This window comes from Astatotilapia calliptera, chromosome 5 (genome assembly GCF_964374335.1).
Source record: "Astatotilapia calliptera chromosome 5, fAstCal68.1, whole genome shotgun sequence".
Classification (NCBI taxonomy): domain Eukaryota; kingdom Metazoa; phylum Chordata; class Actinopteri; order Cichliformes; family Cichlidae; genus Astatotilapia; species Astatotilapia calliptera.
This window is the reverse complement of record NC_137426.1, coordinates 22,318,031-22,334,366: the sequence shown is the minus strand read 5'-3', so window position 1 is coordinate 22,334,366 and position 16,336 is coordinate 22,318,031. Positions and strand designations below refer to the sequence as shown.

At 39.3% G+C, this 16,336-nt stretch overlaps 1 protein-coding gene across 1 annotated transcript in view; it reads right to left on the bottom strand.

Annotated features, from left to right (window-relative positions):
• The window catches only part of scn8ab (sodium channel, voltage gated, type VIII, alpha subunit b), a 46,037-nt gene that overhangs the window by 10,090 nt on the left and 19,611 nt on the right, over window positions 1–16,336 (bottom strand). Inside the window, exons 12-26 of the mRNA XM_026168104.2 lie at window positions 14,973–15,105; window positions 14,430–14,668; window positions 13,436–13,609; window positions 12,866–13,222; window positions 11,147–11,320; window positions 10,723–11,016; window positions 9,402–9,519; window positions 9,102–9,256; window positions 8,268–8,441; window positions 3,522–3,644; window positions 1,422–1,706; window positions 1,290–1,343; window positions 1,060–1,197; window positions 733–837; window positions 360–630 (exon numbers count right to left, since the gene is read on the bottom strand). Coding sequence (XP_026023889.1) covers window positions 360–630; window positions 733–837; window positions 1,060–1,197; window positions 1,290–1,343; window positions 1,422–1,706; window positions 3,522–3,644; window positions 8,268–8,441; window positions 9,102–9,256; window positions 9,402–9,519; window positions 10,723–11,016; window positions 11,147–11,320; window positions 12,866–13,222; window positions 13,436–13,609; window positions 14,430–14,668; window positions 14,973–15,105 — 2,794 coding nt within the window. The remainder of the gene's footprint in view (window positions 1–359; window positions 631–732; window positions 838–1,059; window positions 1,198–1,289; window positions 1,344–1,421; window positions 1,707–3,521; window positions 3,645–8,267; window positions 8,442–9,101; window positions 9,257–9,401; window positions 9,520–10,722; window positions 11,017–11,146; window positions 11,321–12,865; window positions 13,223–13,435; window positions 13,610–14,429; window positions 14,669–14,972; window positions 15,106–16,336) is intronic.

Here is a 16,336-nt window from a genome sequence, read left to right as displayed (position 1 = left end):
TAGCAAGAAAGTGCTATTGCTCAACACCACTTTAAAAATTCCAAGAAAGTCTGGCTGCTTGAAAGCAAAATATAAAGAAAGATTTTAAATTTCACCTTCTGACAGGTTGCGCACATTAGTGCTACATATATTTTAATTCATATATATTACAACTGGTAGAAACACAAAGTTTGGTTTAGGCAAGAGAGCTGCCTGAACAGAGTTTGCAGGAGACCACACACAGGTTAGCTTAAAGTCTGGCTCATGTTTGAGCTGTGTGCATCTGCAGTACGTGAATGAAATTGGCTTTTTTGAGCCATTTCCAGTAAAGCTGCTTTGACTTTTCCCCTCATGCATAAACAGCCTTTTTAAATACTTGCCCACAATTGAAAGGATGACCACAACCACATCGAAAATGTTCCAGCCATTGGTGAAGTAATAGTGACGTAGTGCGAAGAGCTTCAGTAAAAACTCGCCAGTGAAGACAACAATGAAGACAAAGTTGACCCAGTAAAGCACGTTCTCTGTCTCCTCCGACTGATTGTCTGTCTCCACCATCATAGTGACCATGTTGAGGCAGATGAGTATCATGATGGAGATGTCAAACACCTGCTGCGTCACAAAGTCAAACACCATGCCCTGGATTTTGTTCTGAGGAGAAAGCGAGAAGACAGAAGAGGGATGTTGGAGTGATTTTCTTAATGATTTTTAGAAATGTAACTTGCGTGGAGGAGAAGGGAGGAGAATATTTACCTGGGGCCTGGGGATTGGTTTCTGTGGTTTCTTGGACCCTAGTTTCTTCATTGCATTGTAATACTTCTTCTGCTCTTCTGTCATGAAGATATCCTGACCTCCAAAGTAAAGGGACAAAAAACAATTTGGTTACAATCTGCAAGACCACATTTTCCAGTGCAGGATCTACTTTAAAAAAAAAGTCAAAGTCAGCGGTGTAGATTTTAATGACATTTTGGGACATACATCTGTCTTCTTGATTATAGTGTAATTGACTGTTTCATCTAACTCTGGTGAGAAAGTAAAAATGTGTATATTTGAGAGATAAATGAAGAAAAGCAATCTTATCTTTTTCTTTTGTTGATTGAAGTTATCAATGATGACACCAATGAAGAGGTTTAGGGTAAAGAATGAGCCAAAGATGATGAATATGACAAAGTAGATGTACATGTACAAGTTGTCCTCATAAATGGGCTGATCCTCCACCTACAAATTGCCATAAACAAAAAAACATATTAAAAAAACTGTAGGTCCTGCTGATGTGAAAGTCAGACTATTTGTAAACTGAAAAAGCTTACCTTTCTAGAATCTATTGCCGCATACATGATGTCCATCCAGCCTTTGAATGTTGCCTGCGATGGTGGCAGTCACAGTGTGAGAAAACAAAAAAATTGTACAAATGCGAAGTAGCAAAAAAAAAAGTTTCTCACCACTTGTAGGAGTGCCAGGTATCCCGCGCCCACGTTGTCAAAATTGATCTTGACATTCTTCCATCTGACTTCAGTATAGTTGTCATTGATGAGTGCGAGGCACTCTGTTTTGTTGTTCACCTCATGCGGTAGAAAATACTCCTCAGCTGTCTCATTGAAACAATAGTAATACTTTCCAGCAAACAGATTGACACCCATGATGCTGAAGATGAGCCAGAAGATGAGACACACCAGCAACACATTCATGATTGAGGGAATTGCACCCACCAAGGCATTCACTACAACCTAAAAAGAACAGGGGGGTGGGGAGCAGACAAGAGTGTATGTTAGCAATCAAACACCACCTGCTTGTAGATGTTATAACATTTTGCACAGAAACACACACTTACATAGAAATGCACATTCTTTCCCTCCCTTAGAGACTCAAGTTGCGTTATGTGATTGCTTCGTAAAAATTCATGCCAATCACAATAACCTACAAGCGAGTATAACAACAGGGCACAATACAATGCACAACAAGTCAAAACAGTGTAGAACTCTGATTATTTCAACTTTGAACAGAGAGCCATGCTTAAAATAGTTTGTGTTATAGGTTTTGGTAATAAAGGGGATATTACAAATTTTATAAATCATCACTTTTGACTGTCAGCATTTAAATGACGTAGTACTGTTTTATGACAGCTTGGTATATTAAACTAAAACTCATTACAACTAGTTCTAAATCATTATAAAGTTATCCTTTTGTAGCTTCTAATCCACATTATCAGATTTTTTTGTATTGTGCCCCAGCATATTGTTATTCCCATCAAAAGTATATTGCATTCATACACACTCGTATACTATTTGTGTTCCAGTATGTCAAGAGAACATTTGTGTTAGCTGTGGCTGCTCAATGCAACAAATTAATTCAATCAATTAAGTAATGATTGCATGAACTGTTAATATAAAAGATAACTTTACCGTCCTGAATGATATACAGCTGTTAGAATTAGGAGGAAAACACAGGAATGTGCATTTCCAAACACCAAGCCATGAAAACAGAAAGCCAAATAAACCAAAACTATAGGCAAACATCAAATGTCAAAATTATTTGCGTTATTTTGTGTTCTGTCTAATGTTGTAATATAGAGACAATGCAGCTATGCGATAACTTAATATAACTGCAAAACGGTGATCGTGAAAATCATGGTGATGAAATTCACTGAGGAGTGATGAGCAAGGATGTCAGGGGAGGGGTTATGCAACCAGAAGTTTGTTGATCTTCCAGTGTGACAATGCCAAAGCCAAACTGTGATAATATCAGATAACAGGACACTTGAGCCAGAGCAAAAGCCAGAAGATGCTGAGCCTAGGCACGATAAAAATTTTTGTTGTTTTTTTTTTGCCCAGCAACAACCAGAGGCTGACGCAATCCATCACATGAAATAACCAGATTAAACCAGATTCTGTTTTGTTTGTTTATTAGTTAAAACTCTGGAGTTACATCACAACTATAGATGTAGAAACTGTGCACACACTTAAGGACAGACTTAACTGTGTGCACCTTGTAAATGAAGTATGCACAAAGATTGACTACTAATTTGGATATCTGTTCATTTGAGCTGGGGGCTCTGTAGCACTTAACAGACTGCATTTTGGGTCTGTGTCATAACCCTATTGCATGGCTCAGCTTGAATTTGTTTTGCCTGACAGTTCAAACCAACCTCTAGTTGTTCCTTCAGCTGGTACTAAACAGAGCTTTTATTGTAGCGTGCTGAATCACTCAAACAAAAAATTGGAGTGCAGTCTACTTTTTTAAATAAAGCATTGGACAGAGTTTAATTTTGTTAATATTTGGAGTCACTGCTAAATGCTTTAAAATAATGCTAAATTTATTATATATGAAATGAAACATGATTAATCAAATCAGATGTATGATGACCATCTGAGATGATCTGCGTCCATGCAAAAAGCTTCTCACTAATCCAAGGAGTCATCTTTAAAAAAAGAAAAGTCCCCTCAGAGATACTTAAAATCTATTCTGCCATCTCTAGCATGCGCTGATACTTCTTATTTATTCGGCATGCAAAAGGACCAGCTGCCTGGTATCTTGGGTCTTACCCTCATCCCTTCAAAACGTGACAGGGCCCTGAGGGGTCTCAAGGCCCTCAGTGTCCTGAGTGATTTAATCGGGCCTAGATCGGAGTAGCCCAACGCATTAGCTATAAGGGTGACTATAGACACCTACACAGATAGGGACAGAAGAGGGAAAGACAGAGGCAAAGGAAGAGAGGACCCACAAAGTTAGAGGGGAAATAGAGAGAAAGGTGGACTCTAAAGTGTAAGGATGGCTGAATGGTTATATACAGATATATATAAGTACATATATAGGTTATATATGTGTAAGTATATGTATCTATATAGCATAACGGTTAAACAGGAGTTATTACAATAAACAACGGTCAATAAAGCGTAGCCGGACTTCTTTTTTTCCTTTTCTTTTTAAAAAAAATGTGTTTGCTTATGTTTGAGTTTGGTTTAGTTTGGCAAGCCAGTCTAGCGTGATAACCAGCTTAACAGCACAGTGAGCACACCTGGAAAGAAACTTGTGGTTGACACAGTGAGAGGAAGAGAAGAGAGTCAAACAAAGGGAAAAATTAGAGGAGAAATGAATTCACAAACACTAAATCAATGTGACACAATAATATACACACAGTACACGATACAAAACAGTACAGTTTCCACATCAGAGGGCATTGTACTTAAAGAAGGGAGAGAAAACGCAGAAGCTGACGACAACTTTCAGGGTTAGAAGAGAGGAAAAGCCTGTGAAAGTAGGAGTCCCACCACAGCACATCAACCTTACCCTGGACCCCCAAACACCGACCCCTCAGTCCCTCTCGATAGCTGCACAACGTCTCTCTTAACTTAAAGAGAGACACAGTTATAGGAACCTGCTGTGAGAGAGAGGACAGGTCAGTGTTAGGACAGAGGGCTGCATTAAAAAAATCTGGATTAAGTTATCAGACTATATTGCGATGTCTTCATATTTCAGGGTTACGCAAAAAAAAAAAAAAATCCACCATGTAACTTGAATAATTGAACACTTTTGTCGTCCATCATGACCCATAGGACAGACCCCTTACTATAATTGTTGGGAAGAGAGGATCCAACTCACACATTTAGAAAATCTGTACTTAGCCTACATGAAAATTGTAAAAAAGTAAGGACAGTTTTGCTACCGACTGCTTGAGGTTTTCATTTAAAATCGTCACATATCCTTCTTTCTTCTTCATTCCTTCCACCTTGATGAGATTTCCAGTTCCAGATGGACTGAAGCATCCCCATAGCTTAATGCTCCCACCACCATGTTTCGCTGTAGGGATGGTGTCATTTTGGCTTGTATGCCTTCCCCTTCTTTCTCCAACTATAAGCAGCATATCTGTGGCTAAAAATCTCTACTTTCTTCTGATCTTCACCTTAGCTTGTTTCAGTCTGGTTTGCAGGTGTAGGGTTACCCTACCCCTCTGCAGTTGTCCTGGGCTCTGCAGACACATCTCTCACTAGTTTTCTTTCCACGCTCTTTGAAATCTTTCGCTTTCTGCCTCTGCCAGGCTTGTTCTGTACTGTGTTGCTCTATTTGAATTTCTCGATCACACTTCTTGCTCCAGTTCTTGACACTCAGGAACTCTGTGATAAACTTCCTGCTTTGTGAGCAGAAGCAATTCTTTTTCTCAAGTCTAAACTGATTTCTTTTGCTTTTGGCACAACACTTTCTAAAGTTATAGCTCAAACCTTTGCTGAAGTTTTTACACTGTGTGTAAATTGGAAGATAACCCTTGATTTTGCAAGCTTCATTACAAAGTTAATGCGCATAAAAATCACTTGCTCATTAATGGGAAATGTTTGACAAAAATTGTCCTTATTTATATCTTTCATAGAGAAGACCTTACTTAACCAGACAATGCAAAACTGCTTAAAAGTCCAGATCTGAAAACAACTGATACTATTTGAAGCACTATAAATGCCAATATTTAACAAAGGAGGCTCTAACTGTGACGTTTCTAAGCACCTACAGAGACAAATAAAAGAAAGATGCTACACATTTGTAATATAGATATCTAAACCCTTTTTAAATGATTTGCTGACATATCATTTAAAGCGACAATATCATTTCTCAGTTTTAACATTTGGTTGTTTTATATTGATTGTTGTTATATACAGCCAAGTAACTGCATATTGTTTTGATTTACATTTAAAGGGCTTTCTATGGAAGTGAATTTATATCTCAGTCCTGTAGTGATATTAACATCTTCTGCATAACATTGTATTATAAGTCTCACAAATGTTGTGTATGCACTCACTGACCACTTCATTTGGTTCACCTGTTCAACTGCTCATTAACTAATCAGCCAACCACACGACAGCAGCTCAGCACATGTAAACATGGCCAAGATGACCTGCTCGATTTCAAACTGATTTAAATTACTTTGAACGCAGTGTGATTGTTGATGCCAGAACAGTTGGTCTGTGTGTTTCAAAAACTGCTGAGCTACTGGAATTTTCCCACATGACCATCTCCAGGGTTGACAGAGGATGGTCTGAAAAAGAAAAAAAATATCCACTGAGCGGCAGTTCTCTGGCTAAAAATGCCTTGTTGATGCCAGAGGTCAGGGGAGAATGGCCAGTCTGCTTTAAGCTGACAGGAAAGCATATTGACTCAAATAAACACTCTTTACAACAAAGGACACGCAGAAGAGCATCTCTGAATGCACAACACATCTACCTCTGAAGCAGATGTGCTTCAGCAGCACTGGGTGTGGTCTTCTGCACTCCTTTTAACTAAGAACAAGAATCTGAGGCTACAATTTGCACAGGCTCACCAAAACTGGACAACAGAAGAAAAATGCTGTGTGTTCTGATGAGTCTTGATTTCTGCTGCAACATTTGGATGGTAGGGTCAGATTTTGGCATAAACAACATGGGTTCATCCTGTCTCATCAATGGTTCACGGTGTTGCTGGTATAATGTGTGGGAGACATTTTCCTCTGGGGTCTTGTTGACCATGTTTATTTCTTTATGACCACAGTGACCATCTGCTGATGGCTCCTTCCAGTAGGAGAACATACCACTGGTTTCTGGTATCTTAACGATGAGGTCACTGAAATCAAATGACCTTCACAGTTAGCAGATTCAGTCCAGAGCACCTTCACACCTTTCTAGAAGGTGATGTGGAGATTACAGTAAACCTGCAGCAACTGTGTGATGCAGTCATGTCGACTCGGCATGAACCAAAATCTCAGAGGAATGTTTCTGGCACCTTGTTGCATCTGTGCCACAAAGAATTAAAGGAGATCTGAAGATAAAAGGGGATTGAACATAATGCTAATTAAGAATAACTATTGAAGTGGCCGTGTGAAGACTCACACACTTATTCTTTGTCCTTCTTTTGTCCTTCTTGTGGGCAGCAGTGTCATTTGGTCAGTTTCTCCAAACTTTAACATCTTCTACTGCTATATTCAAATGATTCTTTGACCACCTGATCTTTTCAACATGATCACTGAAAGTTAGTGGCCAGATTCCAATCGTAATCTTGATAACTGAGGATGTTTGTTAAAAACAAAGGCAGATGTTTGTGAAGCAACCTGACTACTCCTATGTTCTTTGTTCTCAACAAACTATTGTGACGTTACATATTGTAAAAGACAATCAGACAGTAACTGAAAATACATGATATACACAAATAATCATAAAAAAATGCACACATATGGTATGTGTGCAGGGTAAACATACTTACAATTTCTGACCCCCATCAGGAATACAACATACAATACTACATTCCTATTAAACATAACTAAATGCTTGTTTATATGTATATGTCGAGGTTAACATAGACAGACTGGCACTTCACAATTAAGGGTGAAGATAAATTGGTGGTCAAAGGACAAATAAAATAAATGAATGACTTAGCACAACATAGGACATAATAAAAAAAACACACATATATACATATATATATATATATAGAAATCAATATTACGACAAGACAAAAAATATAAATTTATTGCTAAATATATAAAATTGAATTAAATTACACATTTTGAGGAAAAAATCATTTGGATTTGGAAAGGTCAATGTCAGGGACTGAAATGATCAACTAATTAAATAAACTGTCCATAAAATATCATTGAATGTATGCCATCACATTCAGTGATCAATCACTTTAATTCTCAAATTTCCAAATTATTCTTTTCCTCAAAAGTGGAATTGAACTCAGGACCTTCTTGCTGTGAGGCAACAGTGCTAACCACCGTGCCACCGTGCTGCCCACTAGCTATGACATCATTTTTTAAAATATAGATGCAGGAAAGAATTCACGTGAGAAACAGATCACACACAAATGAGAGAAAAGGATAAACCACATATGAATTACAGTAGCTGTCAAGAGAGGGAAACACTGAATGCCTCAGCAGGCCAGATTGAACATTCAGGACAGAGAGGCCATTGTGCTACTGAAACTAAGCAAAATCTCCAGGCTTCATGACAGAAGCATGGAGCAATGTGCAGATGCGTTTCTGTGGTCCCTGGTGTTTGTAGACACTGCTGACTAGATAAAGAGGTCTGTGACTCAGCAGTGCAGGAACTGTTATCTCTCTAGTTTTTGGCTGAAGCAATAAAACCATGTTTTTTGAGACATTCGCCCATTTGGTAGAAACAAAAAACAAACATACGTGTTTCCCCAATAGAGCATCTTTTCTGTGTGACAAATGACTCACTGACTTTAAACTCTCAAATCTGTAGATGTTGCAATCTTAAACTATCATCATGTGGCCAGTATGTAACCAAGCCACATACAAATGTACTTACATCAACAATGAAGAAGTCCAACCAGCACCAGGCATTTGTAAAGTACTTGACAAAGCCATAAGCCACCCATTTCAGCAACATCTCCAGGATGAAGATGTAGGTGAAAACACGATCCGCATACTCCAGGATGATACGGACTGTCTTCCTCTGTTCTATGTACACGTCCTCAAAGGCCTGAAGAGCAGAACAGAAACATCACACAGACAATATGCATGGCATGAAACAACCAGTGTTATTATCAGTATGAAGGTCTTTTCACTCTTCTAAATCACCTGGGTTAGAATTTGCTGGATGACATGCTGTGTTTATTTGTTGTTGACAATAAGTTGTTTACACCATGCAGAAAAATAACTGATAAACATAACCCTATCAGACTAGGGTCATGGTTCCCTTCATTCCCTGTTTCCATTATTCCACATATAAGTGTTTGTCTTTACCTCCCACCTGGATAAAGCTGCAAGCCTAAGCTAGAAACTCCTGGTTGAAAGCTTGGTGCATTACAGCACTTTGCTGTCCATTATCGGCAATAATATCAAGAGCAGTTGCAGAAGAAAAGCAGAAGATGATGCTTGCTCACATCCTCAGAACTAAATGCAATCATTAACTGATTTTGCTCATGTTTTTCTAATTTGTTGCTTGTATTCTTCCTTTGATGTGCATTTTATCATATTGTTAATTAGATATTGTAGTAGGGCAATTAGATTGTTTGTGAGAGTGTGCAAAACTGGAAACATGTTTACGCTACAGTGTGTGTGTGTGTGTGTGTGTGTGTGTGTGTGTGTGTGTGTGTGTGTGTGTGTGTGTGTGTGTGTGTGTGTGTGTGTGTGTTCTTACCAGGGCCCCACTGCTGAGCAGGATCATGAAGATGATCAGGGTTTCAAACCAGTTGTGTTCCACTATCAGGTAGCAGGTCTTCCTCAGGAACCACCAGTATTTCCCCCACCCGTGAGTAATGGGAACATCACAGCACTTATATTTGGCCACACACTCTGCATGCCAAATGAAAACACGACTGTTGATATACATCATGGATTGAACTGTGAATAAGCTGTCATTAACACAGTACACCGATAACATATTGTGTGGGCTTGTTGTTATTACTAACCAAAAAGTTAAAAATTAATCACCACTTACCATCTGTCCAGCAGGCTTCTGGGTCAAGATACTCCTCCACAACCTCCACCACTGCCACCTCCTCCACATCAGGCTTGATGTCTATTGTGCTGCCCTCAGACGAGCTGGTGTCATCCAGCTAGGACAAAGAGATCAGTTCAACCTCTTAGTTTCTCTCTGAATGTTATAGGTTCAGCAGTGAGATGCTGAAAGCGTACAATATGTATAAGGCACAGTGCCAGTGAAGCCATTACATTAATGCATCCTTTGGGTTTATATGCATGACATGATTTATAAATGGAGGTATACACGTTACAGCCATGTAGCGCAGTTATTAAAAGTCATGTTAGTCACTAGAGATAATCAGTAATTCTTTGAATTGTTAATAATAGTCATTATATGGTGGCCCTGAGAGGTCAAATGCATTGAAAACACCAGCAAACAGCAAACACTCAAAACAGAACCTAAGTAGAAAAAAAACAAAACCTCACAAAACACAATGGAGGGATTGCACTGGCACACATTTGAAAGAATCGGGGGATTTATCTGTGTTGTGAGGGAAAAGAGGATGTAAGGTAATGTGTGTTTTAATCGCACGATTCATTTAATACTTTAGATACACGTTTGATATTAGTCGTTTACTGTTAACTCGACAAAAACACTCACAAACACTCAGGACAGTTCAGTTCACTGAAGAGTGAATGCACATCAACATTCACCCCTTCTTCCCCTGTTTCCACCATTTTTTTAAAATTCTTTTTACAAAATAGCCATCATGCTTTTCTGACTGGCTTTCGCGCTGCAGCGTGCCCTCTGGCCAGCTGCAGCGCTGGGTAGATTTTTGTGGTTGAGGAAGCTCAGTAGAATATAAACCTGATGCAGGTACAGTAGTGATTCAGCTGCATTATCTCCTTTCTTCCTACAACAAACTAGGTCAAGGTGACCCACCCATCAGACTTCTCCACACACTTTGGGTCTGGCTATCCTTCTCCTCCATTTATACTGTACAGTAGACTGTGACTCTGCTTCTCTGTCATCTCACCAGGGCAGTCTGTTGTCTGCCTGCTGTTCTTGGCTGTCTGCAGGGTCAGCACTCAGGCTCAGTGTTACAGCGCTCCTGTCTAAATGGATGTTCTTAAATGTCAGTTAAACTAAGTCTCTCCAGTGTGGCAACTCAGATGAGTTCCACTTACTGCATATTGCACGATATACTCAACTTTATTCTGTTTACTGCACTATTGCATTGCTTCCTACCATGTTATATTTAGCAACCTCATCACCTCTGACATCAAAACAATAATTTACTAAAACTACCTGCAAAGCAAGGGCAGATGATACTCACATCTTTGCTGTTTTCCACATCGGATTCACTGCTGAAATCTTCAGTATTAAGGTTTTCAAAGTCAGACTCGCCAACAGCGATTGGAACGCAGACAGTGAGGTTTGGGTTGTGGATGAAGGACATGTAGTCGTCATCAATCATGTACTTTCCCACGCTGCTCCCAATTCCGCTGGTGGTCCCATTGCCATTTTTAGCATAGTCCAGTCCTCGATTGATATCCACTGTGTGATTTGCAATGCAGTTGAGCTTCTTCTCATACATTTCATCCAAAGGCTTCTGTTCGTCTTCGACAGGCTGCTTGTCATAGTGATAAAACAACCAATGAAAAATCGCTATTACAAAACAAACTGCCATCAAATAGGAGTCTGACACAAAACAATGTTATTTAAACAAGGAGGTGTATAAATGTTAAATTATATGGTACCTTCTTTAGCATTGTGGCTACAAAAACCCGCATGTTTGCCTTGAACCAGGCAATCCCCAGCTTAATGCGAGCAACCGCGAGCTGGAGGTTGTTGGGCTCACCATCATCATCGGTGGCAGCAAGGTTGTCTGCACTGAATGAGCTCAGCAGCAGGGCCAGAAACAGGTTCAGCACCTCAAAGGGAAAATAGACAGAAGCTCTCATTTTAGCACTCACAATATACAGCGCTGGAAAAAAACATTTGCCACCTTTGGATTTCTCTTTTTTTTTTTGCATATTTTTCACACGTGTTTCTGATCATCATAGAAATTTCAATTTAAAAAAACCCCAGAGTAAACACAAAATGCATTTTTTAAATAAAAACTGATTTTATTTAAGGAAAAAGTTGATGTGAAAAAGCTATTGCCACCTAAGGCTAACAACTGATTGTACCGTAGTTGGTGGTAAGAACTGCAATGGAGCATTTGTGACTGACAATGAGGCTTTCACATTTCACATCTTTTCTTTAAATTTAGCCAGACTGGAGGGTTTCTGAAAATCCTGTTAAACCAGCCTGTTTAAGATCGTGCTAAGGCATCACAATGAGATTTAACTCCTGACTTTGACTAGGCACTCCAAAATGAGGTGGACTTTCTGGTGTGCTTTGGATAATTGTCTTGCTTCTTAAGTGTACTTGTACTTGATGGCACAAGCTGATAGGCAGACATTCTCCGTCAGGATTTTCTCGAAGAAAACAGAATTCATGGTTCCATCACTTACGGAAAATCACCATGAAGCAGCAAAACAGTCCCAAACCATCACACTACCGCCACCATGTTTGACTGTTGGTATGATGTTCTTTTTATGAAATATTGTGTCAGTTTTACATCAGATGGAACAGCACTTGAACCTTCCGAAAAGTTCAGGTTTTGTCTCATCGGCCGCAGAATATTTTTCCAAAAGTCTTTGGGATCATCAAGATGTTTTTAGGCAAATTTGAGACGAGAATTTGAGGTTCATTTTGGTCAGCAGTGGTTTTCTCCTTGGAACTGTGTCAATGCAATTTTTGCCCAGTGTGTTTCTTATTGTTGATCATGAACTCTGACCTTAACTGAGACAACTGAGGTCTGCAGTTCTTTAGATATTGTTCTGGGTTCTTCTGTGACGTCCTGGATGACTCCTGGGAAAGTTCACCACTGTTCCAAGTTGTCTCTGTTTATGGATAATGTCTCTCGCTGTGGTCAACTGGAGTTCCCAAAGCCTTAGAAATGGCTTTGTAACACTTTCCTGACTGATAGATGTCAGTGACTTTGTTTCTCAGCTATTTCTTTAGACTGCGGCATGATGTGTTGCTTTCTGAGATCTTTTAGCCTACTTCACTTTGTCAGACAACTTCTATTTAAGTGATTTCTTGATTTAACTGGTCTGGGTTGGCTGTAACTCAGCTTTCCAAAAACTGTGTTTTGACAAGGAGAGTAATTACTTTTTTAGACAAGGGGCAGGTAGGTTTGGATATTATTTTCTTTAATAAATGAAATCATCATAAAAACACCATTTTGTATATACTATCTTTGTCTAATATTGTTAGATAATCTGAAAATTGTAAGTGTGACAAATATGCAAAAAACAAAGAAATCATGAAAACTGCAAATACTTTTTCACAGCAATGTATCTATTAAACTTCAATGGATTACTATAATTCAGGAGCCTGTACACTATGTAATGTCTGTCTTTGCTTACCACTAGGTTACCAATCACCATGACCATCATGAAGACCGTTAGACACATTGTCTGTCCTGCCACCTCCATACAGTCCCACATGGTCTCAATCCATTCCCCACACAACACTCTGAACACAATTAGGAAGGAGTGGAAGAAGTCGTGCATGTGCCAGCGTGGCAGCTCGCAGCTTTCTGCAATCTTACACACACAGTCCTTGTAGCTTTTGCCAAATAGCTGCATTCCCACCACGGCAAAGATGAAGACAATGATGGCCAACACCAGGGTTAGATTACCCAGAGCTCCCACTGAGTTGCCAATGATCTTGATCAGCATGTTGAGTGTTGGCCATGATTTGGCCAATTTAAACACTCTCAACTACAAGAGAAGCACAAAACAAACGAACAGGGTTAATTATAGTTTTTCATATCTACAAAACACAACCTGATGTAATATCTACAGAAGCCAGGCTTAACGTCAGCCTTGATCTGATGATCAGTAAGAAAGAGAGCTGCACAAATTTTACCTGATACTAGCTTGTATATTAAGGCCACAAAAGGTCAAATCAAATGTCTCTTATTTTCCACGTACCAATCGGAAAGACCTGAGCACTGACAGGCCTTCCACATCAGCCAGTCCCAGCTCGACTAAACTCAGAGTCACAATGAAGCCATCGAAGCAGTTCCAGCCTTCCTGGAAGTAATAGTAGGGATCCATGGCAATTAGCTTGGCAAACATCTCCCCAGCAAAGATGCCAGTGAAAACCTAAAGACCCACACAGAGAAAAACATGAAGAATATGTTAATATGTTTCCTCGGGAAACAGGATAAAGAGGCATGCTTAGATTGCATTTGAAGCATTTCTTGTTAAAAAATTAACAAGGATATGTTTCAGCAGAATTCGTAATTAACTATATTACTCGTTGCTTTGTATTGTCCTTCTGCTATGTCCTGTTAGTGCTGCAGAGAACACCCAGTGATTCACACTGCACCATCCATCATACTGCGCAGATTCCTCTGAGTTCAGTTCCTGGACTGCATGCCAATGCCTATGACCTCATTTCCTGTCTTAATATCTGACACTGTGCCAGTATTTCTGCCCTCAGACAGCTGTGCGACAGTGATATCTGGTAGCACAGACAGAGTACAGACAAACCAGAATGCCTGCGACAGATCTTGTTATATACTTGGTCAAATCAGTGTTGAACAGGCTTATGTCTGTATGGAAGCAGCTGAGAGCAAGTTAAGGGTTCAGCAGACTTGAAGGAAGCAAGATGCAACGGATGAAGAGTGAGTGGACGTAATAAAAGTTTGGCAGGCAAGCCTAGTTGGCTACATTAAAATGGTACTAAATCTTTAATGAGACCCCATCAGATTCCTGTATACGGTATGTGTATATATTCTTAAGTGCACATATCAAATGAAGCTTTGATGAGTTGGCTTGAGGTAATTGAGGCACACAATACACCTACGACATTTCTGTACCTTCTGAGAGACATACTGAGCATGCAGTCATAAAACAACAACAAAAAGGAATGGAAACAGTAAGAAAAAAGACTAAATAAAGACTGACTGCAGCTTCTTACCAGGTTTCCAACAGACAGGACTTCTTCAAAATGTGGAGTCATTGGGTAGTGCTCCATGGCCATGAAAAGGGTGTTGAGAACAATACAGATGGTGATGGCCAGGTCAACAAAGGGGTCCATGACAATCAAGTAGACTATGTGCTTGAGTTTTAGCCACATGGGACAGCATTCCCAGATGAGAAAGACGTTAGCAAACTTGTACCAGCAGGGAGGACACTTTCTTTGAGACTCCTCCAATTCTGCACAAAGAGATGGAAGAAAAGGGGGGACGTGAAATGTTTAACATTTAGTTATTTAAGTGACATTATGTGCTGTAACATCTAGACTCCTGAACACCTCACTTATGTGATAATTACATGCAACTTATGGGCATATACTAACAAGTTGCAACAACAGCTGTCACTTAGTTGATACCGAGGAAAACTGATGTTGTTTTTACTTGTGCATTTTCATGTCCTCAACGTATTTTAGCACTAAGAGCTAATCTGACAATTAACGGCACAGGATTAGAAAGAACAAGAGAAACATATAAACTCTCTGTACCCTCTATCAGAGTGTTGGTGACTACACTCATTTGACTGTTGGCACGGTCCTTCCCTTTGAAGGAGGAGTTGAGCTGATCCACAGACACCATGAGAGAGCCAGAGTGCTTCTTCTTAATCTCAACGTCTGTAGTCTGTACTCAGAGAAAGACATGATGTCACGGTCATTACATGAATCTAAACAGACATTCAACCTTGTGCTCCACAGCTATCTAAATTCAATTCAATTCAATTTTATTTATATAGCGCCAAATTACAACAGCAGTTGCCACAAGATGCAACTTGATCCATCTAAATCATGAAAGAGATCTGAGGTCTGCTCACAAGGCAAAAGAACTGTCGCTTTAGTATCAAATAATGTACTGATATTCTACATTTTCCAGAAAATATAATCAAATACATTTCAAGTTCTTACTGTAAATTCTCAAATAGGTGCCTTAAATTAGCACAACCAGGTAAAGAACCAGGGTTTATTTAAAACTTTTTTTTGAAAGAGGGCTCAATTTCAATTCCTCTTTTTTCCATTATGATTTAATCTGATTTGAGGTATTTTTACTTTTGAGAATTTAAGGTAGCACATTCTAATTTTGCCATCATTTAATGTGCATGACAAAAATACAATCCCTAAGAAACAGTAAAATGCATGCAGTGGCATGCATGTCAACAAGAGAGTGGAAGACATCAAGACATCATTTAGTGACACATCATGCTAAACTTTAGAGAAGGTAAGAAGCAGGTAGATTGGTTGACAATAAAAGAGGGTTCAACCATGCTAGCTAGAATGACAAGAGACATTTATTATAGGAAAAAAAAGTTTTCATATTTGTCGTTGCATCATCCATTTCTCAGAAGCAGAGGATAAATGAGGGCAAGGAGGAAAGAGAAGGCAGCAGAGGGAAAGTGAGGCTGAAAGGAAGAAGAAGAAGAAAAAAGAACTCCAGATAAGAACAGTGATAGAAAATAGTATGTGTCCAGATGTACAAAGCCCTCAAGAATGAGGAAGTAGAAGTAAAGAATGAAAAGAATTTCATATAATAATGATTTTTTTCTCAGTGATTGAACTGTTAGGGCAACTCGAAAGGGCTGATCTCATTACGCATTACTGTTAGTGAAGTAATGGTGATGATTCTGGCAAGGGAGTGAGTTTGCGGATGTTCTTTCAACTGGTTAGTGACTTCTAGTGCTGCTAAAAAAAGAAGTGAAAAGGCATTAGATCAGGCTGGAAGTCTAAGAGTCAGTGTATGGTGAAAAAATAAAACAGATTCTGTGTACTCAGGGAGTGGAAAAAAGGAGATACTGGGTTTAGGGAAAAGAGGAACAAGAGGCAGGGGAAGAGGTTGTGAAGGAGAAGCTGCAGAAACCCGG